Consider the following 23,549-nt stretch of genomic DNA (forward strand, 5'->3'; position numbering starts at 1 on the left):
AAATGTCTCACTTCTCCTCATTAAAGCAGAGCCAGCTTCAACATCAGGGCAGGTTGCTCAAGGCTTCTACCAGTCAAGATGAAATCTTCATCCTTGGAGGTTTTCCAAATCTTTCTGCCCCCCCTTTCAGAGTTTGATCACATTCATGGTGTGTTTTTTTTTTTTCTCCCCAATATCCAAACAGAATTTTCCTTCAATCAGCTTGTGCCTGTTGCCTCTCATCCCAATACCGTGAACCTCAAAGTAGACTCTAGCTCTATTTTCTCTACACCATCCTACCACGCAGTTGAAGACACGAACAAGATCCCTCCTCAAAGCCTCTTATTCCGCAGCCCAAAAAATTCCCAGCCTTGCCAGCCCCTCTCAATTTGTCATGTCCTGCAGCCTCCTCATTATCTTGCGGTCTCTGCCGGATTTGTTTGTCAGTCTTCCTTGCACTGGGAAGCCCCAAACCGGATTGGGAAGGCCTGATGCAGTTCCATACGTGCTAAATATAGGGGCAAAAAATCACTCGACCTACTGCCTACACTCTTACTAATTCAGCCTCGTAGGTGGCTGACCTGCACGGCTGTAAGGGTGCACTGCTGACTCAGGTTGAACTTGCTGTCCATCAGAATCTTCAAATGCTTTTTTTGCCCCACTGCTTTCTTAACCCTAACATCACACAAAATGATCAGAACTAAATTTTTGGGCATCTCTTAATTCACTTTTATAACAAGAAACACTGTTGGAAAAGAAAAACTTAGAGGTTCTAAGGAAAGAGAACAACTACACTTTGTTTAAAGTATAATAAATAATGATGTAGTTACTTTCCAAAGGCTGGTTATAAATAAATGATATTTTAGATGTTTATTTTAAACTCTAAACATTTCTCAAATAGGACAACAGGTTTTTGAGCGTTGGGAAAAAGAGAACAGGGATGAGAACCTGCTACATGACAGCTCTCAACAGTTCCCAAAGAGACACTATTTTTTGCTTCTGAAAGGTTTTACTCCTTTTCAAAGAAAGCTTGGTATCTAAATGCAACTTCAGACTATGTTATTGACATGTACAAAGTTCTTACACATATATTAACATTATGTTAACAAGGAAATAATGTCTTCTTGGAAGGAAGAAAAAAATAGTTGCCAGGAAATCTGGCTAAATAAATTCCTTCAAAAGTCTCAAGTTCCCCTCACTTCTTGACAGCCAGTTAATGAATGATGAATGTAAATGAATTGGAACATTTTACATTTCTAATTAATTAACTAACATTAAAGCCATAAATCAGGGACTGACACCATAATTCAGGCCTTATAATTAAGTGTTTCAAGCCTCTTTCCAACTGCAGACAGATTAGTGTAAACAGTTTCTTTGCTATGAACATACATCATTTTTGGCTTCAGTTGCTGAAACCAAGTCCAAGAAAATTAATTTAAATATAATTGGAGACTTATTTGAAAACTGCTAAACTTGTGATAATATCTTCTTTAAGCATATTATAGTTAACTATTTTCTCTTGTACTCTCCACTTTTTTAAATTATATAAAGGTGTGTTCATAGAGTAGTTGCAATGTTTTCGTAAAGAATAAAAACTTTCAGAAAATAGACCTCTTCATACTAATTAGTACTATAAGCCATCTTTATCTTGCTCAAACAGGAATAAACTATCATGAACACTAATAAACTATAGGGCATCACTTCTGAAATTTAAAGTATCAGACAAGTTATTCACACTTCAACTAAAATAACCACATACCCTACATAAATGTATTGTAATATCAGAGAGCACATAATCACTGAAACTTGGTGAAATTTATCTGGATTAGATTATCTTTATCAACAATACCAAAAAACAGTTTTTATTAGAAATATAAAGTAAAATAAAACCAAACCATTAAATTAAATTAATGTTTTAAAACAATTTTGCAACTCCAAAAGAAATGTGACTACTGTATCACTGTCTGCATTTTCCAAATCAGGCCTGTGCTCTTGCAAAAACTTATTATGTGCATTGCCTTATTGTCGATGAAAAATCTGCTCATCTACTGGTTTCTGCAAGTAGAAAGTCTTAAGGAAATTTCAGCAGCTTCTTCAGAACCACAGCTTTGTTCACTTTTTAAACACCTAAGTAATGTTAATGATTTGGGGGGCTGGAAGGAGGTAGAAGTTCCAGTTCTGAAAAAGCTGAAAATCAGCCAACATAAAATGTATTCCTAAGTCAATGGATACAGTCATAAACTTTGATAGTATCCAGCAAAGCTTGAAAAAGAGCACATGGAAAGCATCACTTTTTCAAAATACTAAATAGCATTAATGAGACCACAGCACCTTAGAGCTGGTAACAAAGAGCTTTTAAAATAATAGCTCTGCTGTCACTTGCAATAAAAATTGTGACAAATAACATTTTTGGAGGAAAAAAATAAAAAAAGGCCAACAAACTGGTCAGCAGAGTTTTCCTGTTTGTACAGTTCGTGTGCATGTGTGTAACAGGGAAGGTCAGATTCTTACCTTTATACAGATTCTTTCTAGAATTCCCCACTCAATTACCTCCCATACAACCTCTGACTGAGAGAACAAGAAGGAATTCATATTTCCTTGTACTTCCTTAATTTTCTATTGTGTAAAAGGATGATGAGAATAACGATGGCCAATGTTGGGCCCTTTATACAATTTACTGTGCTCTGTTCTTTAGAACACACAAAAAACCCAATTAAACAAAACTTATTTCCTCTTGTAATTGAGTAAAATTGAATTTTAAAAGAAACTATCAAATCATATAAAAGAAGTCCAATATCAGCTTGTTCTGTTCTAATAGGAAACAACCTTCTTATTTAAGAAACATCTTAAAAGAATCAATTTGAAAAACAAACAAGCACACACAAAACACAAACCAAAACTAAAAAAAAAAAAAACAACAAACAACTCATGCTCTTCTGTAGGGCTATGGAAGGAAAGAAAGTCGAATTGATTTTTCAGACTCATATTCTCAAAGACAGGAAAGGCATCTTTGAGGGCATAATAATACAGTTGTGAATCTAATATGATGCTATAAGGAAAAAAAAAAAAACCACAAATGTAAAGTTTGAAAAGTAGTCTTAGAAGACAATGTAGTAGCATAAAAGTGATAAAGCAGCTGCTGCAATCATACCGCTGGCTGGCTGGAGCTCTGCAGGGGGAGGAATTATCCTAGATAAAACAGAAGTATCTTTCAAGTAAGAAACTTTTGTATAACATAGTTTTACAAATATTTCCATCTAAGACAATCCCAGTAAATTCAAGTGATGCATTAGGTACCATGGTAAGCAGCACAGTGCAGCAGAAGAGACACTTAATTGGAATGTAGGGCTTTGTGGTTCCTTTATTGACTCTCGTAGTAATCTGGTATTAAAAGGTTGGACCAGGTGATCCTTGAGGTCCCTTCGAAGCTGGTATTCTATGATTCTATGATTCTGTTGTGTGACTCTGGACAAATCATACTTTCTTTCTTCTATTTATTTTTTTACACTTTAGCACAATGAAAATGCGATGTTTATGGCAAATGCCGCTCCAAAGTGAGCAATATGTCAGAAGGAACCAAAACCACAGTGACAAATGCCATTAAAAAATCAAATTGATAGATACCTTAGATAAACAATGTCACAACCACAAGACAGTACGAAAAATTGCCTTTGTGTAAAAAGAAGCACGTAATATACTGAGGGACCCAGTTTTTCAGAACAACTTGGGAGACAAGTCTGTATAAATAAGAGTGTTTAATATATTTCTTTGTCAGAAGTGCCTGCACTACCGTGAAAACAAATGCAGTGTGCTCACAGGTTTGGTTTATGTATGTATGTCAGTGTCCCCCAAAGTGCTAACAAGGCTATTCAGTTCCTGGTTAGTGATAAATCAAATATTTCTACCTGTCATTATGCTGTGTTTCACAGACACACCATACAGCTATAATTTGAAGAAATAAGAACAGCGTGACAATACCATGTCACACTGCAGCTTTCGATGAGCCGGTCTGATGTGTTAAAAGAACAGAGAACTAATTCAGAGAAATAAGTGAGTATTTTTCCTTCTAGGACAGTGGGATAACTAAATTCATAGTAGTTTGATGAATATCACACTCAGGTAGAAGTGCACAGCCAAGAGCAGATGGAGTAGCAACAGCCCCCACCTCCGCAGCCCCCAGCAGTCCTCTCCCGACTCTGTTCTCTAAATAAAAACGGAGATATTGTTTCCCTGAAATATTGGTGATGTTCACTTCTCACATATGTGAGTTATATAAGCATCTCAGAGGTACTACATAAACATACTCAAAATAGTACCAAGCGTAGTCTAATCAGGAAATTTCACTAAGTGCAATTTTTGAGCTATTATATTTAACCTGACAAAATTTTGAAATATTTTGAATTTAACAGTTCAGATATTCATACTTATTACTAACAATGAAATAAACAACCTGTAATACATTGAATAATAATGGAATAATTGTATTATTATGAAAAACATATTTCTCTATATAAATGTTGATTAGGTTTTTCAAAAGTGTGTTTCATTTGTGTATTTTTACTATCTCTAACAAACTTGTTTGGATGAGGGCTCACTACAAAAACTCCTTTGCAAATAAACTGGTTACTGTCCTAGTACAAACATATTGAACGTATTTGATAGGAAAACACACAAAGCACCTAGTGCATTGCCATACTGTTTTTTCTACCATCAAAAGAAGTACTAGAAATGTGGTATGGTTAAACTTATAAGTAGTATTTTTTGATTGCTAGATCTTTTTACAATACTAATTTACTACACAGGAGCATTTCGGGGAGAGAAAAAAAAAAAAAAAAAAATCAAGCAGCCCACTAGATGGTGCTCTTATACAGAAAATCCAGACCAGCAGCACCATTCTCAATGCTAAAGGTGAATAGACATAAACAAGATCCTAACTGCTAGCAAGCAAGGCTGCTTCACTTTACAGAGGCCACAATCCTGCTATGCATTTGATACCAAAATCCTGTCATTTCAAGTGCTATCCCTTGTACTCTGGAGCTGACATTTCCACAATAATATATAAACATTCCCATACATACACAAGCACAGAGAAAACATTAACCATAATACATTGTAAAGCCAACTACTAAGATTAAAAGTAGAATGAACTTCTGAAGCAGGTGATTAAAACATTTTAGAATCATAGAATCACAGAATAGTTTGGGCTGGAAAGGACATTTAAAGGTCATCTAGTCCAACCCCCCTGCAATGGGCAGGGACATCTTCAACTCGATCAGGTTGCTCAGAGCCCCGTCCAGCCTGACCTTGGATGTTTCCAGGGATGGGGCATCGACCGCCTCTCTGGGCAACCTGTGCCAGTGCCTCACCACCCTCATCGTAAAACGTTTCTTTCTTATATCTGCTCTGAATCTACCCTCAATTTAAACTCAGTTTGAGTTTCTTGCTGCTAAACTACTCCCATTCTGCATGGAAAATTCTGGGTGAAAAAAGACCAAAAGTAGCACACAGAAGGGGTTGAGGTGGGCAGGAAAGAGCAGCAATAACATGGACGAAAAAGCTTGTTCAGCCCTTAGCATCATCAGGACCCTGAAAATTTACTCTGCTTATTCCTCTCTTGAAAGGTCAGTTCAGCATGCACAAACATATTTCTCTGCAAACAGGTAAAATTTTTAGGTATACTATAAAATACAACATTGCGCTCTTGCTCATTATTTTCTTAATATGCAAAGGATGACCAGTCTGTGATTTTTCCCCACTCAGGGGAGATCCAAGGAGCGTAAAAAGTGCCAAAGGATCTCACTACTGAATAGAAGCTTTCGAAGCATTGGGATGCAGCCCTACTGCCTTCACACATGAAATGATCGACTCGACACCATTCCAGTTTAAAGGTCACTTCAGCTGCACAAGTGAAAAAAAAAACCCCTGCATTTCATTCAAAGTCATATATGAGGTTATCTGAATTTGCAACACACTTTCTCCAGTGTACAGTAACACAGGCATTCCTATTTAAATTCCGTATATAACTGCTACTATACAGAAATAGCCATTTGGCTGTGCTTCCCTAGACACTAGAGCTCAACAAGTCTAGTTTCAAATTGCTATGTGTGATGTGCAGTAATATTTTTGCAATTGTTTCTTAGGATTTTGATACTGAAACAAACGCGTTTCAATTCTTATTTTGAAGCTCACATCTTGTCCTTTCATCTCCAACATCATAAATTACTTCTCTGAAGAACATAGTTACAAATAAATTGAGATTCCGTAAATATTCTGCAAAATCCATTCTCAGGCTGAACAACTAGTACAGTTATTTGTCCAAAAAGCAGTAAAATTTTAAAGGTAGTCACTTAATGATACAGCATCTCTTCTGTCCGCTAACCTTATCTCACATTTTGACTGCTCTTAATTTTATTACAAAAAAAAGCATCTTTTGCTATTGTTGTACCCAAGTATTTAATCTTTTCAGTTTCTATGTTTTGGGTTGGTTTTTTTTCATTACACACCTTTTGGACCTTTCACTCCATTTAAGGAACATTGCGTTTATTAGCCCTGAAAAATATTCTCAAAGGATTATTAATATCTTCAAGAAATATATTATGATAGTCCATTTATTAAGTATGAACTTCATTTTACAGCCTGGAGGACAGTGACCAGTGTCATCAGAGACTTTTTTTCTCATAAAACGTAGTCATCTCCTACATGGTAGGCTTGCACTGTTCAAAAATTTATTAAAGATTGAGCTACTCTGCCTGGAATTTTTCTGTTCAAATCTTTCTCATAACAAAAAATTGTACATATTCAGTACCTCGGGACTATCACAAATATAGAAATAACTCATGTACCAAAAATAATTTTAACCACCTCTTTTAGTTCTCAGCCAGATCAATTCCTTTATAAACCAAATTATTATCATACTCGTTCAAGACTCAATGCGATTTTGAAATCAGAGAGTAAATGGATGACACAAAGGCACAGCAGTTCAAGATGTAACATGGATCAACATAGCTGGTAAGCAACTTTAGAGACAAATGGATGTGTGCACACACAGAAACAATAAATCACTGGAGTATTAAAATAACATCAAGTATAGGGTGTGAATGTTTGGGTTAACATGTATTAAAAAGCAAGGACTATATATACATTTTAACAAATACAGTACCATGTTATTCTATTGACAGATACAGAACTTGCCAATTTACTATATACACACAAGCACAAAACTCAAGGAGAAAAGTCAGCTAAGCAGATTCATCAGTTCTGATGTTTTCTTTCTGGAGCAATACAAAAGATGATAGATACGGGCCTTTAGCATCAATGGAAAGCAGGTTTTTTGGTCCTTTTTTCCTTTAGATACCTCTTCTCCCCCTTTTCTAGGTAACAGGCTTTACTAATTTAGTTTATCTGTGGCTCATAATTTATTGTAGTCAATCCTAGCCTTTCTCCAAACACAGAAATACTCCTTTTCATGGGTCTACACTGCATGCATAGTAATCATTTTCATATTTACAAAACTGTTACACCTACCCTTGCAGTACTGTACAAGAACGATTACCTCATTTTTCATATCAAAATCTAAAGCAAAATATTTAGAATTGGTTAAAGTGTTAAGTATTTAGGGTGCCTGTTTGAAGCCCCTAGAATTTGAATTTCTGCAGTGGTTAGCACTTCTAAAGTTTTGTCAGCACATCCCACTGACACAGCTACATTCCTAAAAACTAAGAAATCACTATCTCAATCCATGTTCTGAAAGAAGGCACTCTCCTACTCATCAGAGACCCCCAGTGCCCAATAAATACTATTTTTGCCTGTCACTGCCCCCTCCCCATTCCATCATGTGAATGTGTTCCCCACCTATGTGCCTACAGCCCTTGCTGTGGCAGATAGCCACTCTACATCTATTTATCCCATCACTTTATACCCATATGTAAATATATTTTTATATCCACATCCCACATATACTTTTACCTCTTTCCAGTCGCCAACCCCACATCGGAGTGTAGACACCATGTATCTTCACCTCAGTTTTCATCTAGCACAGGTTTCTGGTCCTTCTCATTTAATTTCTTTGCACTTAGTAATTTTACTATCTTTTTATCTACCTCCCCACTGCACTCCAGTTTGATGGGTAGGTCCTGTCCCTGGTACACACCATGAAGGCTATGGGGGGAGCATGGAGGGTACAGGATGAATCAATCCCGCAACACTCAACATGTGACAACACGGCAGTCCCTTTATAATCAGAACAGCTGAGACCTTACCAGACCAAAACTACCATTTCCTGAGTGAAAACAGAATATTTTTAGAATTCACATAAGTTCTTAACAAACTTCTCTACGTAACTTGAATAAATTTGGACAAGTGTCATGAGGGGAGGTAAAAGGTACATCCTTAGTTGCAGTAAGAACCCAGAAATATTTAACGAGTGTAAAATATATACCAAATTTTACTAATTAGCTACTTTAATAATAAAACCAGGAATATCTGGATTTAAATGATCTAAAATTAAAGCAGGAACATTTAAGTTAAAGGACAAAAAACGAGGCATTAAACACGTACTTTTGTAATCAATCAACTTCAAACAGTACTTTAAAGCAGCAAATCCAGTAAGAAACAGATTTGTGAAGTCTCATTTCAACATAAATTATCTCCAAGAAGCAATAAATGACAACTCTTTCCAAAGCTTTGCTGCTAATAACTCACAGGTGACTTTATACCAAAATTTGCCACTGTATAGGGTATGACAATTAACATGACACCTATTTAAACACAATAGCTGAAGTGCTTAAAATAGGTAGAATAATTATTTGTATTACATGTGATGATATTTTGTTGAGAAAGTATTCAGATGATTTACACTGCAGTGATTTGAAGCATTAAGCCACAGAACGCTGATTCTGAAATTTGAGATAATGAAGGCTGAGTAGTGCTAAATATTATGGAAAAAACTGTAAACTTATTTTTAATATAGAAGAATTATCTTGTCATATAATACAAGGTTTAGTATGCACTTCATACCAAATACAAATTGATCTCAATCAATATGACTGATACTGTAAAATAAATATACTGTAAAATTATTTTCACTAGAAAATATAAACTTCCTTTTCCTTGCTGAAGTAAAAATCAAACTTTTTTCTCCACCATCTTTTTACCCATAACATAGTTTCACTACTCTGGTAATTTTTCTTACTTTCTTGCTTGTAAAACATAAGGGTAAATTCACAATCATCCCACCATCGCAGCTATAAATTTTGGCTTTCCCTGGAGTTTAGGGAATGTCATCCCTGTTGCAAAATTAGGTGTGAATAAATCTCATTCAACAGCTAAGCAGTGAGGCAAACAGGAAATATGGTTAGAAAGCAGATAAAACAACAGTTTCAATCTTTGTGTCCTCAGTAAGTCAGAGGATAAAGTTTTCATTTAGTTTCTTAAAACTAGAAAGAAAATTCTCAAAAAAGACAGGCTGTTTTTCCACACGTAATTGCGAACAGAACACGATACTACGGATAGATATCTCACATACGCATTCATGATGCCTGCAACATCACGTAAAATGGAAAAGACTTTACCTGATGAGAAAAACGAAGAACAAATATTCTCACAAAGAGGCAGGGGACAATCTCAGATGTCTCGCATAGTCTTCACTAAATTTACTTTCACTAAGCACAACGCCTCTCTTTGCATTGAACAGCAGCCTTTTCCAGAGAGCAGCAGCATCATCAGTTTGGGACCGAGAAGTCACATGCTTTCTGTTTGTCAAACCTCTGCTGTCCATAACATGCTGTCCATAAAGGTCCCCACAAAAGCCAGGGTACAATCAGACCAAACAGGGATATTAACCTCAGGATCTTACCAATAAGGGACCTATGAGCTGAGAAGGCCCTGAAAACCATGCAGAATTCCTTAAATCTTGACCCACAATAATTTTACAGGAAAAACTATAGATCTAGAAATATAGATATTAAAAAAAAAAAAGATCAGTATAGTCGATGCAGGCAGTACTGTGACATTTAATTAAAAAGCATGATGGAACTGGAGTCAACCTTTGGATCCTGCAGTAGTTCTGAATGGTTTTACCCTCTTTGCTTGTCTCTTCCTACACCCATCCACACAGTTTCTGCTGTCACGTTTCCACCTCTAACCCCATTTTCCTTTTGCTATTATTTGTATACTCATTCTCTGCCTTTTTTCAATACCTTACTCAATCTTGGAGCTTCCCTTGATCCTATAAGACTTACCCTTTCTACTACCGTCTCCAAAGTAGACCCGATGACAGTAACCCATTGATGCAGAAGACAAGCCCAGTCCAACACAACAGGAGATGAACCACCTGCACTACACCTCCACTTTCAGCCCTAAATACAGCAGGACTGAGTAGCTCCTGATTGTGTGTGGCAGATGCAAGCATTGTAATCTTGTGTATTATTCAAAGTGAAAAGGACATACTAATTCCCTAATAATAATTTTAACAAACCCTTACCTAAAGTCAGAATGAAAGAGGAAAATATTTTCAGATACTGTCTGCAATTAAGTTGTTTTTTCACTTTCTAAAGTACAGTCCTCAAGTGTGAGATAGGGAAAAATCATAAGACAGGACTGGCAATGAAATTAACAGTTAAACAATTAGCTGTTAAGGACGATGCTTAAGCAAAACTGTGGCTATTGCTGGAATAGAGGCTGCAGCACTTCGCCTGCAGCTGAAGTGACTGGTATCAACTGTGTCTGAAGATGCTTTTTCCATATCTTTCATTAATGTAATTCATGACTCAAGTTGAATGTTAACGTTTCCAGGATGCTCAGCTCCATCACCATCTTTATTTTATTGTCTTGACTTCCCAACTTGCCAGAGAAACATGTTTTTACCATTCAACCAATCACAGATCTTGGTCACAGAACGAAATTGCCAGATTAATCAGACTTTGCATTATTTAGAACTATGTAGCTAGATTTTTCAAGGACACTAGGGCAAAAGACTTCTTTCTATCACAGCCACTGCATACGAGCGCAAATAACTCCTTATAATTCAAATCCATTATCACCAAACAACTATTCCTCATTAAAAATAACACAAATCAATGTCTGCACTTTGGCCTCTGCAGTCTGAGGAAATGGACCTGAATGAAAAGGGAAATTTGAGTCCTGTTCAAGAAACACTTAGTTAAAAGCACTGTAGATTGCATGGAGAAACACTTTATTTTCCATACGCTTCTGATACTTACATCAAATTCATTTAATGCAGCAGCAAGCTCTCCTATGCCAGTGTGCCCCTTGTTCTCATCAGTGGGTGAGGTGGCCTGGGCAGCATTGGAAATACCAGCAATTGCTTCTTGTACTTGCTTGAAGACATAGTCTCTGTTGGCCCTAGTAGCTGCAACGTCAGGGTGACGGAGAAATGCTTGGGATGCAGTATACAACATAGTGGCATTCTTCTTCAGAGCACCTCGAGCTGCAGCCATTTCATCCCTGCAGTGAGGATCTTTCAGTTCCTATACAAAAACACGCAATTTTTATAGTGGTAAATGACATTTTTTGTGTTAGAATGTATTGGCTATACAGCTTAAGTGTCTCTGTGTAAATACCATCCAGTGATTTGCAGAGATGGAATCAATGACAGAATCTACCATAAATCACAGAAAGAAATCTCCCTCCTGCCCAAGAAAGTCCATACGCTCTGTGTAGCTACAGCTGTTACATTCTGCTCACAATATCTTCTCATCAAAGAGTCTATATGCTTCCCTTTCCTTCGTATTTTGTTCTATTCCTCATATCATTTAGTGTTTGTTTTAATGACATATGCTTCCTTTTGTTTCCCTGACAACAAGCACCAGATACTGTACAATATGTTACCACAATAAGGTGACACTGTATTACTGTTATTTAAGACAGGAATTTAATTATAGGATATATCAAATTGTCCATGAAAGCCTTTCAAACATTAGGCAAGGTAGTCCTAGCAATATTGATAAGGAATAACAAAACATTATTACTTCCATTTTAAAGCTATGAACAAAGAAGTCTGGAGAGCTGAATAGTTTGCTTATGTTCACACACAGAATCTTGGGCAAAAATTGAAAAATAATCCAGATATTCTGGATTTAAAGGATCTACCCATTGCCTTATTTCAACCACATACAACTGACAGGTAACAGTTTTCAGAGAGAATTAAGTTCCTAAAAACTTTATCAGGCTACAAAACAGAAGAGATGAAAGGAAAATGTACGAACATCTAAGTAGTAAGTTCTAATGTTGTCAAGATTTTCCAGTTATATGGGAAACCTTACTGGCATTATAAAAATGCACCTTAAGAAGAATATCTTTAAAGTTTATAACTAAGATTTTCTGTTATATTTCAATACCTCCAATAAGAACTTAAGAGACATATACCTTCATTAGCTTTCACTTTTTTCTTTTTCCTGTATTTCCACAAGGGAAGTGTCTGAACATGCAGAACAGTACTGTTCCTACAGTGACTAGTTTTTACATTTTTAATTTAGTTTAATTTCAGTATAACTCTGAAAATGTTATATATCATAAAAAAATACAATAGTGATACAGAAGTAAATTGTCATTACTGTAATGCAGAAAATAAAGTAAATAGACGGATGAATATGGAAAGCCAGCTTTCTAAATCCGGTGTGCTATGCAATACAAAGATGACACCCCTGAATGATTGGTGGTATTCAAAAACAATCAAAGTTGGAGAGACCTTATACAACTCCACAGTGACAGCACTGTCTGGACTCTTAAAAAGAACAGTGCTCAGGAGAAAGTTATCTTTATTGCAGATATTGAATAAATGTTATCATGACTTTCTGGTCTTTTTTCCATCTGCCTTAGCAGTGAATGAACTGAGTACTTTTTTTTTTTCAAGTATCTGAAAATTAATAATGATGGTTTTAAACACAAAGTAGATTTCTGTTCTTCCTGAATTTGAATTACACTAGACTACCAAAGAGCTTGTGCTTTACCAGCTGTCAGAGTGACCTCAAATCAGGATAGGTTAGAATTAAATGGGAGTAATCATCAAATGAAAACTATCCTTAACCCCTGAATCACTTGCCTTTTGATCCTTCATTCTGCTATTAATTGAAGCCACTTGGAACATATTCTTAAAGAAATTGCATTTTTTTAAAAACTTCATCACATTCAAAAAAATCAATGCGATTAAATTATAGGCCATGACACAGCAATAAGTTATTGTACATTTTAAACCAGACTTGGACATAAAATACAAGATCTTCAGAACCAGGACTAACTTTCTCAACCACTGCTTTAAAATGTACTCACCTGTTGTCGTCTAGCAGCTACATAGTTCAGTTTTACCATCTCTTTTCCAAATTCTTTAAAGCGATTTGCTAAATCCTGCTCATTTGTTGCATTTTTCACTGCTTCTAGCGCTTCCTCTACCTAGAACATAATATATCAACTGTGTTAGCATTTTAATCCGGGTGCACTCTTTGACAAAGTCTATAACTATTCTACCCAATACTCTCTATTATATGGCCCCAATTTAGCTTTTACATCCATCACTGTACAGTGGCTTTATGATAGTCCCACTAACTTTAATTAGGTTTCTTAATAGAGAAGCTGTCTGATTGTCATTCTGCATTAATTTCCATTTACTGTACTTTGGTATCATGTAAAACTAATGCAAAAGGCATAACTATATTAATTTCCCCACTCACACTTATCAGATGAAATGTTTAATATCTGTGGGTTTTAAAACAAAATAGATGAATATGTTCTTAATGTGTGGTACAGGCTTTATGGGAAAACAAAGGGAAGTTATTAATTCTGGACAAGAAATAATGTTTAAAAAGAAAACTCAAGCTTACCATTAAGATTTAAATTTACCCTGATATATTGAAAACACTGTATCTTTGTGAAAGAAATGAAACAATAGATTCAACACAGAATATATCTATTATTTCTTTTTTCTCAGCTCTCAGCTTTCTTTTTTGGTTACTTTAAAATTGAGAAAAGAATCTACCAAAGCAAACATACCTGCAGTTACTCAGTCATCCTGTAGCTAACAGGTAAAGATATAAAACCCCAGTTATACTAACAAGTTAATCTACCAAATCTATTGTGAAACTTTACCTTATATACAGCAAGAACAAATATCTGAAGGGATAAAATGCTCTTTTCCTACAATAAGTACAGGAAATTTTCCTGTGACTAGATGAAAATTCAAAGTTGTATTTCTCTCCCTCACAAGATAAAAAATTCCAATTCCGAGTAAAAAGATTGAGAACGGAAAAGCTTCCATTCATTCTTCTTTCTAAAACCTATTGCTTCAATTCACAAGAATGTGCATAAGCTTTCAATAACAGACAAATTTTGCCCTCAAAGAGAAACGGCCAATTTTGATGGGGACATGCTCCTGTGCAAGAGTAGAGGTTTGCAGCTTACTCTCCAAACGCCGCTGGGAATCTATAAATTTAGCAGTAGCTGGCGTCTAATGAATTTAGAAAGGCACAATTATGTGCAGGGCCTGCCTTTTTATCATTTGTGTTGCTCTAACTGTGTTTTCTTACCAGCAAGAGAGAATATTTTTATTTTGAGCTTTTACCTACTTACTGCAGATTTACAAACGACAAGGCAGTAGAGTAGCAAATCCATACATTTCTACTGGAAAATGTATAATTCAAGCACATAAATCCATAGCTGTTATGTTGGAAATTTTATACTGAGTCTGAGAGTTGCAAGCTACACCTTATTCAGAATGCAGTTCCCTCTTCTTTTACTCTGAAAAACAACAGCAGTTTTTAAAGCTGAACTATCTGACCGCCTTAGCCATTAACACAAATTACAAAAGCATCATTGTATTACCCAATTTGTTCTTGCAGGATTCCTTGCAAGATATGAACATCTTCCTTTCATATCAAGAAGCATTTATATTAAACTACCTGAAACTTTCAGCTTTAATATGTTTGTAATGCTGAGCACAGGCGTGACAAACTGATGCACATTTTTGTGAGTCCTGCCAGCTCCCTATTAAATAAGAATGCTAGAGAATTTGTTACAGATTCCACTCTGATAATCAGATTGCAAAAGATGCTGATCATACTCTTATCGTTTCAGTCTGGGCTGAAGCCCATGAAATTCCAAAATGAAGAACCTGGTTATGAGAAGTATTAGAAAGGACATGAGCACAAACCCCCTTTTTATTATAATTTCTTTTACAAATTCATGCTGGAGCAAGCTCTCTATCCTCAAAAAAAAATTACTTCACTCAACTGTACAGTTCCTCTGATTAACTACCATGTAATTAATTACAATAGACTCATAATTCTGTATGTGCATGATCACATACTATATTAATATATGCCATTTTATGAGTGTTACACAAGCTTCACTGCAATAAGCACTATTAGCAATTTTAGTAGTGCAAAAGATAATCTGGGAGAAATGACCAAGTGTCCTTCCCGAAAGCATCTGCATATATTCACTCCAAAACATTAATTAAAATGCACTATTTCCCATGAAGTCTGAAGTGTAACTCACTCCTTTGACATGCTTTCAGTGAAAACTACAGTATGTTTCAGTATAAATCAGGCTTCGTAATTCTGACATGCAAAATAATTTCCGTTTATTAATTTTATGGTTAACTTACACCAGTCTTTGAATGTTACCTTTGAGTCAATACAAGAGCTGTCCCTTCATAAATTTTTTAAAATATAAACACTTTTTCATCTTAGTAATTTAATTTTTATTCATCTAAAATTAGTTTGCGTTATAAAATGTTGAGATAAAAATATTTATACTGTCAATCCTCAGAAACAAATTACCCGTTTTAACCTGACCCCCCACCACCACATTTAAGGTTTGTAAGTTGAATTTTCCTAAAAACAATCAGAGATGTCTGGCTTCTTGGAAACAGGACTCATAGTAACATCTGATAAATGCAGAGATTACAAACAACATTGCCATACACTGCCCTTGCAAATCTAGGGTGCAAACTGTGTAAGTAAATACACCCACTTACAAAACAGGATTGGACTTTTGTGTTTTACATAACATAGTACAGTGCTGTAATAGAAGGAAGAAATCTCAGATGTGAGAACAGAACTTCTCATTGCCTATGAAAGAGCTAGAATCCGAATTTTAATCATAATGTTTAGGGAAAAAAAAATTGTTTGTAATATTAAAGTGTTAGCCTCACTAGCAAAAGACTATTTGAATTACAGTTGCATGGAGTATTATAGTGGGGAAAAATTAAAAGCATATTCGAGAGAGACAATGCTTACACTGCACATGATCCGAGCCACGTGCTGACAATTACGAGAGCGGCATTCTGTTCATTAGAGCAGAGCTCACTAGAATCTGTGCAGAAAAATCTGCCTTTTTTCATTATGAAAGCTGTTTTCAAACTATCTAGGTTATCTGCACAGTTTGCAAGTTAAAGGGCACTCATTATTTTTCCAGAACATAATATTGTTGTACAGTTACACTGTTAAAAAGACAAAATAAATTAAAAAAAAAAAGAAAACACTTTCTGGACAGTTATTAAAAAGAAGTAACTCTGTCTCCTCTGATAAATTCAGACAGGCACTCTGCAGGCTTTAAATATTCTGTATATGATTTTCTGCAAAATTTTATTTTGTTTCAGAGGTTTTGTTTATTTGTTTATGCAATAAAATTGAAATAGTCCAATAACCAGCACAAAAAAAAAAAAATTACATTTCCCAGTTTCAACTGCAAAGTCTTTTAATACTCCTATATAAAAATGTGAATGCTGGCAGCCAAAAGTGAATACAAATCCATACCAAACTATCTGGCAATCTTTAATTCCTCTTTATTCTATTTTTCCTCTTTTATGACTGATTAGACACTTGTACTATTGTTTCACTCCAAATTAAAGATTCAATCTTTTGATACAGCCAGAAGCCGTGCAGAGAAGTGGGGAAAAAAAAAAAAGTGGAACAACTGCAGTACCTAAACTCTGCCACAAGATAGCAGTACTCTACAAGTACTGAGATAGTAAACCATCGGGGTAAGATGCGAAGTGAGTTAAGTAACTGCATCTGTTCAGTTCAGAAAGCTGCTTGAGAGAAGTATTAGTCCAGTCATTGAAGGTATCTGACAACTTCTACTTTAAGTCTCCAAAAATTAATTTCTGCAAAATCAGAAAATGAATGAGACTAACGCAGAAATGTTATCTCCTACCTCTTTATCAGCACTTTAAGAAAAAACAGTGAAATAGAGCAAGAAATGCGAACAGTGACATCCATTACTGATTTGTTCCTTATTTTTCTACACCAAAACCATGCAAACCCAATATAGAACGTTAAAAATGCATACAATTTTCAGATGTGATAGAAGCCTCATGACATCAGCCATATCAGCCAGGATGAGTAAGCGAGTGACAGCCGAAAGCAAGGCGCGAGCAGCCCGCACCATGGTGCCCCGTTTCACTGAGGAGCATGGGTCGTCAGCAAACTCCGAAGAGGCAATTCTCATTGTTTCTCCTAGAATTGAAAAAAAAAATGGTAATTCAGGAAAAGTTTTAGACTTGTGTTTTTTTCCAGAAAGTATAAACAACTCATTAAATAAACTAACTACTGTTAGGAAAAAATTAATGGCTTAGTTACTGAATATTGAATTGCTCAGGAGAAATATTTTTTTTTAAAACACGTGCAGCAATTGCCTCAATACTCTCTGCCTTTTTTTCTTTATTACCAAACTGTTCTTCTTCTAGAGTAGTCACCTGCAACAACTAAAAAGGAAACCTAAACACCAAGACAGACTGCTGAGCGCAACCAGCACAACGTAAGAAAAACAGCAGTGTGTGTTATCGAAATACAGAACTCACCTGCACTGGTAGGGAGGACGGGACAGAGCACCCCAACAGCATCAACCCAACTGCAGCTCTTTACAATTCTGCCTTCAAACTACATCCTTCTCCTTCACTCCTGCTCCCCAGCCCTTGCCTTCTTGCTCAGATACTTACTCTGCTCTCCTCCACTTGGAACAGCTATCGCTCCTAATAAAAGTATTTTATTTTTTTTCCCAATCATAGAATCATAGAACCATTTAGGCTGGAAAAGACCCTTAAGATCATTGAGTCGAACCGTAAACTTAACGCTACTGCCAAGTCCACCACTAAACCCTGTCCCTAAGCACCACATCTACACGTCTTTTGAATACCTCCAGGGATGGTGACTCCACCACTTCCCTGGGCAGCCTGTGCCAATGTTTGATAACCCTTTTGGTGAAGAAATTTTTCCTAATATCCAATCTAAACCTCCCCTGGTTCAACTTGAGGCCATTTCCTCTCGTCCTATCACTAGTTACTTGATAGAAGAGACTGACCCCCACCTCACTACAACCTCCTTTCAGGTAGTTGTAGAGAGCGATGAGGTCTCCCCTCAGCCTCCTTTTCTCCAGGCTGAACAACCCCAGTTCCCTCAGCTGCTCCTCACAGGACTTGTGCTCCAGGCCCCTCACCAGCTTTGTTGCCCTTCTCTGGACACGCTCCAGCACCTCCATGTCTTTCCTGTAGTGAGGGGCCCAAAACTGAACACAGCACTCGAGGTGCGGCCTCACCAGTGCCAAGTACAGGGGAACGATCACCTCCCTGCTCCTGCTGGCCACACTAGTTCTGATACAAGCCAGGATGCCGTTGGCCTTCTTGGCCACCTGGGCACACTGCCGGCTCATATTCAGCCGGCTGTCGACCAGCACCCCCAGGTCCTTTTCCACCGGGCAGCTTTCCAGCCACTCTTCCCCAAGCCTGTAGCGCTGCATGGAGTTGTTGTGACCCAAGTGCAGGAGCCGGCACTCGGCCTTGTTGAACCTCACAATTCCCTTTGTGACCATCGCTGCTATGATTTTACTGCCCAGTCTCCTCTACTCACTCTAGTTATTCACCATCCCAAACTGCCAGGACATCCCTACAGCTGCCTCTCTGCAGACAAAGCAAAACACTCTCTTGCATAACAGATGAAACATGCTGGTGCCTGGACACATTATTCCTGTTTAATTCCAGCAGGAAGGATCTTATTCAACCTGGTACTTGGTAACTAAATCAAGATTTTATGGACTAGCTTTACTTCTTTTTAGCAGACAGAAGTATTCAAAAAGAATAAACATTACTTAATGCTACCAGCACTGAAAGAGCTTGAGTTCTTTTTGTAAAGCTGAGATCTAATAATTTTCAGCTACTTAAGGAAATACTGCTTTTAAAGGAGTAAGACTAGGACTAAGTTGGAATACAGTAGCCAAATCAGGACAGGGTGAAGATGAAGGAAATATCAGCTCAGAAAGAAAGGTGAGCCAAGGACAGTGCAAAGCATTCAGAGAAGTCAGCAAGATACCAGTGGCAAAGACCTTGAAATCAGAAAGTGGGAACTTTTCCCCCCCCTGTATTTACAGCAAGGAATAAGTTGCATAACTGGGCATAAAAGATTTTTTAAAATCATAATCACCTTTCAAATATTTGATAATCTAATTTAAGCCAACACAGAACAAGAAGCTCAACCAAAAGGTAAATGTTACATTAAATTACGCAGAAATGTGGTTAACATCACAAGGAGATCAGGTAAAATCTGTTATGTGAGAAAGACTTAGTGAACAAAAAACAAACAGCACACCACTGGAAGTCAAATAAACTAAGAGCTTAATGCAATGGTAAGTGAAAAGGAGTGGCACATTATCTTTTGCTTTCATATATGACTCACAGAAGACAGTGAAGGGACTTCTGCCATAGGATGTTCCTTTTTTTTGTAACTAGCAGAAAAGCAACAATATAGTACATAGACCATACGGAAATGTAGAACGTATATCAGCCCATAATTTTCCAAAACAACTCTAGACACTTAAAAATAAGTTTTTCACTAATCATCCAGAAAACAGAAGGATGCATTTCTATTTCACAAGTTGCTTGCAAAATAATATGGCTCTAGATAGAGGAACAGGAACCTGGACCTATCATTAAAGCTAAAATCTAAATATTTATACAAATAACTATACTGCAAGCATTAGTGCAACATGAGAATTGAAATCCAGCTGACTCCTAGTTGTGATGTGAACATCAAGGATGAATTAACTAGAATACATAAAATAAACTTCATATAAAATGCTGAGGCCCACAGACAAATTCACCGATTCAGAAAGGTTATTAGAATGGTTTTGAGTAAGCCGCAATCTTAAAAATTGTTATGAACTAAAAGAACGTTATTCCAGGCAACAGGGAAAACATGCATCACTTGCTATCTACCTTCATCCTTGTAGGAAATGGGTGATTACACCACCTTACTTCTTAACAGTGTCAGCTGAAAAATAACGAAGTGAAAATGCATCATCTTCCTTCATAATTCAAGAAATGGGAGAAAAATTATGCATAAAAAACTAGAAATTCAGAGATGTTACTATTAATCCAATCTATGAGAAAAACACTTGCGTATTTTAAAGGACTTCCAAAGGCCATGGAAAACAACCCAGTACAGAAACCTCTAACCCCAGATCCTAGGCGCTCGCTGTCTCCATGGTCAGAAGCAACTTCGCTGGACCTGCACACTGTCATGTACCAGCTGATGAGTCTTGCTCAGAGCCAGTTCTAATTAGGTTAGACTGTGCCACGCTGACAACTCCAGACCCAAGCTAGCGTAGCTCCGTAGGGCTGCCCTGCTGTTACGCAGCTTTTTTTTTCGGACCAGCTTGGGTATCTCCAAAATGCATTGTGTTCTGCTGTGCAGACTTGTTAAAAGTATTTCAAATAAGCCAGCCTAGCTATGGAATACAATCCCATCGATATATTACCTGGAATTATGTTGCGGCTACGCCAAGCAAAAACTGATTTTTAAGGCAAGCTACTGACTTAGCTTTCTTTATATTTTTAGCCTTTGCTGAAAGAAAGCTCTGTATGCAAGTTGCTTTTTTTAAAATTCAGCATTCTCTAAATGCATCATAAACTTTCAGCAGCTTCTATATTTAAGTTTGGTTGTTGTGACCTTCTTTTCAAACCAGAATTTTATTAATTCATATAATAACAGTTTATGCCTGCACAGCTGAATTAATAGGGTTGTGTTAATTTTCACCTATCTTGCTACTATACTGCCTGAAAACCCACTCCATCGTATTTTGACACTTTCAGAGAGAAACATGTGTTGCCCAACAGCCAGCCACTGGCAAAGAGAATGTTGAATTGTCCCTGCCTTGCTCTTGGTGTGAACACAAGTCTGAGTTTTTATTTTGTTTTCTTCTCTCTCCAGTTGCTGATTTTTTAAACTTTTTAAATTATGTTTACATTTTTTTGCATAGGTTGAAACTGGACAATAATTTAAATATATTAGGGGTTACCAACAGATCAATAATTATGCAAGCATCATTTGCCTAGGAAATCAGGCTGAAAGAGGAGCAAACACCATTACAAATGAGATTTTCTATTAACCCAAGCTTTGCTATTATTAAAAAATAAAAAAAAAAAAATCCTCTTTTGTTTCCAGTGTAGAAACTCAGAAAGGAAGTACTTCTAATATGAAAACAAAGCATATTTACATTGCTTTTAAGACCATTATAACAACATTCAAAAAAAATCCCAGGTGGCATAACTTCCCATAAGACAATGCAAATAGTGGAGGAGAGACATAAGACAGCCACAATGAATAATTCCAATCAGAACTCTTTTCTTATTATATTACCATTAGGACTGTGTGTTCTTACTATAATTTGTGTGCCAGTGTATCTTGGATGATAAGCTGATAATATACAATTTCAGTAGAAATAGTCAAATGGCTCATTTCTAAGGCTGGATACTTTTCTTAGATTTCCATAAGGTTGCCAAAACACTCAAAAGATTTCTTAAGAGACAATGAACAAACAATCATTGTCAGATAAAGAGAAAATAAAACAAATTCCTAAACATGCTTAAATGTTATATTGCTCAGCATTGCAGAGTCGAAGTTCTAGGTACCTGGTCTCTGCAGAGAAACAACAAGGTTTCTGCTGAGGAGGACCACAGTTTGCTGTACCGACATTCCCATGCATTTTACCTATGTGCCAAAAATCACTGAAACAAAGAGCAGGGAACTCTGAGGCCACAAAGATTTTTCTGACACATACTTTAAATCAAACAGGTTTTGGAAAAAAATGTCAACAACTCTTGCCTGAGAGTGTGCTAAAAATTGGGAATGAAGTTCCCACAAATCTTTTTTATTATTGTTATTATTTTTGAGTCAGTGACTCAAAATATTCCATGTAAAAGGAGAGGCTGAGAGCAACCACAGAATAGCTTAGAGTCTAGCATGTGGGCAAGGGTTAGATTTGAATTTCCTAAGCTGGGTATTTGATCCAAAATGTGGATGACTGCATTCATCTAATCAGTGTAGCAACTGGGAAGGCATCATCTTCCCTTCACTTATTTATTAAAGGAAACCAACTGTCACAGCATTTTGTAGAAAGTTTGATCCAATAAGCACTCTTAGAGCATATCGAGCTGATTGAACCCAAGGGGATACACACAACTGTATGAAAAGCCCAGCAAGGCTTTCCCTTATTTAAGCTCTAAGGATTCAGACGAGATGGAAGTGATTCTGAGCATCCAGCAACAAAACTTTTGTATGTGAAAGTACTTGAACTTTAGGTATATCCAAGATGAAATGGCAGCCAAAGCAAGCTTCGGATTTTGGAATCAGATGCCTGCAAATACTTTAACTTCCATTTTGGTACTGAAGAGGCTCTACTGTTTTCTGCCAAATTACCAGTCTGTTGCTTCAGATAAAAACTAATATTGAACTATGAAAGAAGGAAATAATATTTGATAATCAGCCAGTGGCACCAGGAAAGCAAGCAGGAAAATTATCTTCTTAGGCTTGACTATCCAAGGAGATACAACTAGCAAATATATTTGAAAATCAACACTGGTGGAAAGAGGGAAAAGACACAGAGGGTCAAAAACACAGTTTAGAAAGTTAGGATTAGTTATTTAACCTTAGAAAGCTAGAGTTAGGTGAAATAAATCTTCTCCAAAATAATTTAGTAGAAAGTATTAAACAGCCATAAACAAATAAGCAAATCAAAAAAGTGTTAATATAAAAGTTCATAGCAGGTTGTTTAAAACTTATAAAGAATTAGTAGTTCACAATTTAAAATCTAATAACCTAGAAAACCAGCTGTTATGGGGGAAGAAGGACTGTCTATCTCAGTGCCAGTTAACATATTTTTATCCTTGTACAGCAACAGTATCAAACCACTCTTAGGCCAAAGGTAATGTTGGAGCTACAGCTAGCCAAATTATTTTTCAGAGAAACCTTTTTATCTGGAAAAAGCCAACTTTACTTTCAGTTATCAATTTCTTTGTAAATTCATTTCAAGGTATTCTGTAATTTATATTAAATTACTTTCAGTTAAATTTAGGTCAACACAAGAAACACAGATGTCTTGAGTCATCAGGTCTGCTTCCTTGCCACTGCAGACAGCCATGTCGTAATATAATTAATAATAATCTTAATATGATAATAACTACACTCATAAACTTATCAAGCTTCCATCTTAGAAACAGCTCAGACATTTAACCCCAATTAATCCTACTGGAAGTAGGAAACTCATTCCAAAATGAACTCCAGAAT

General features: G+C 36.4%; 1 protein-coding gene across 2 annotated transcripts in view; it reads right to left on the reverse strand.

Annotated features, from left to right (window-relative positions):
• The window catches only part of CTNNA2 (catenin alpha 2), a 520,993-nt gene that overhangs the window by 372,514 nt on the left and 124,930 nt on the right, over nucleotides 1–23,549 (reverse strand). For both annotated transcript variants that reach the window (XM_052780796.1, XM_052780797.1), the window contains exons 4-6: nucleotides 17,284–17,450; nucleotides 13,267–13,386; nucleotides 11,199–11,465 (exon numbers count right to left, since the gene is read on the reverse strand). In XM_052780796.1, the coding sequence (XP_052636756.1) occupies nucleotides 11,199–11,465; nucleotides 13,267–13,386; nucleotides 17,284–17,450 (554 nt within the window). The remainder of the gene's footprint in view (nucleotides 1–11,198; nucleotides 11,466–13,266; nucleotides 13,387–17,283; nucleotides 17,451–23,549) is intronic.

This window comes from Harpia harpyja, chromosome 2 (genome assembly GCF_026419915.1).
Source record: "Harpia harpyja isolate bHarHar1 chromosome 2, bHarHar1 primary haplotype, whole genome shotgun sequence".
NCBI classification, from domain to species: domain Eukaryota; kingdom Metazoa; phylum Chordata; class Aves; order Accipitriformes; family Accipitridae; genus Harpia; species Harpia harpyja.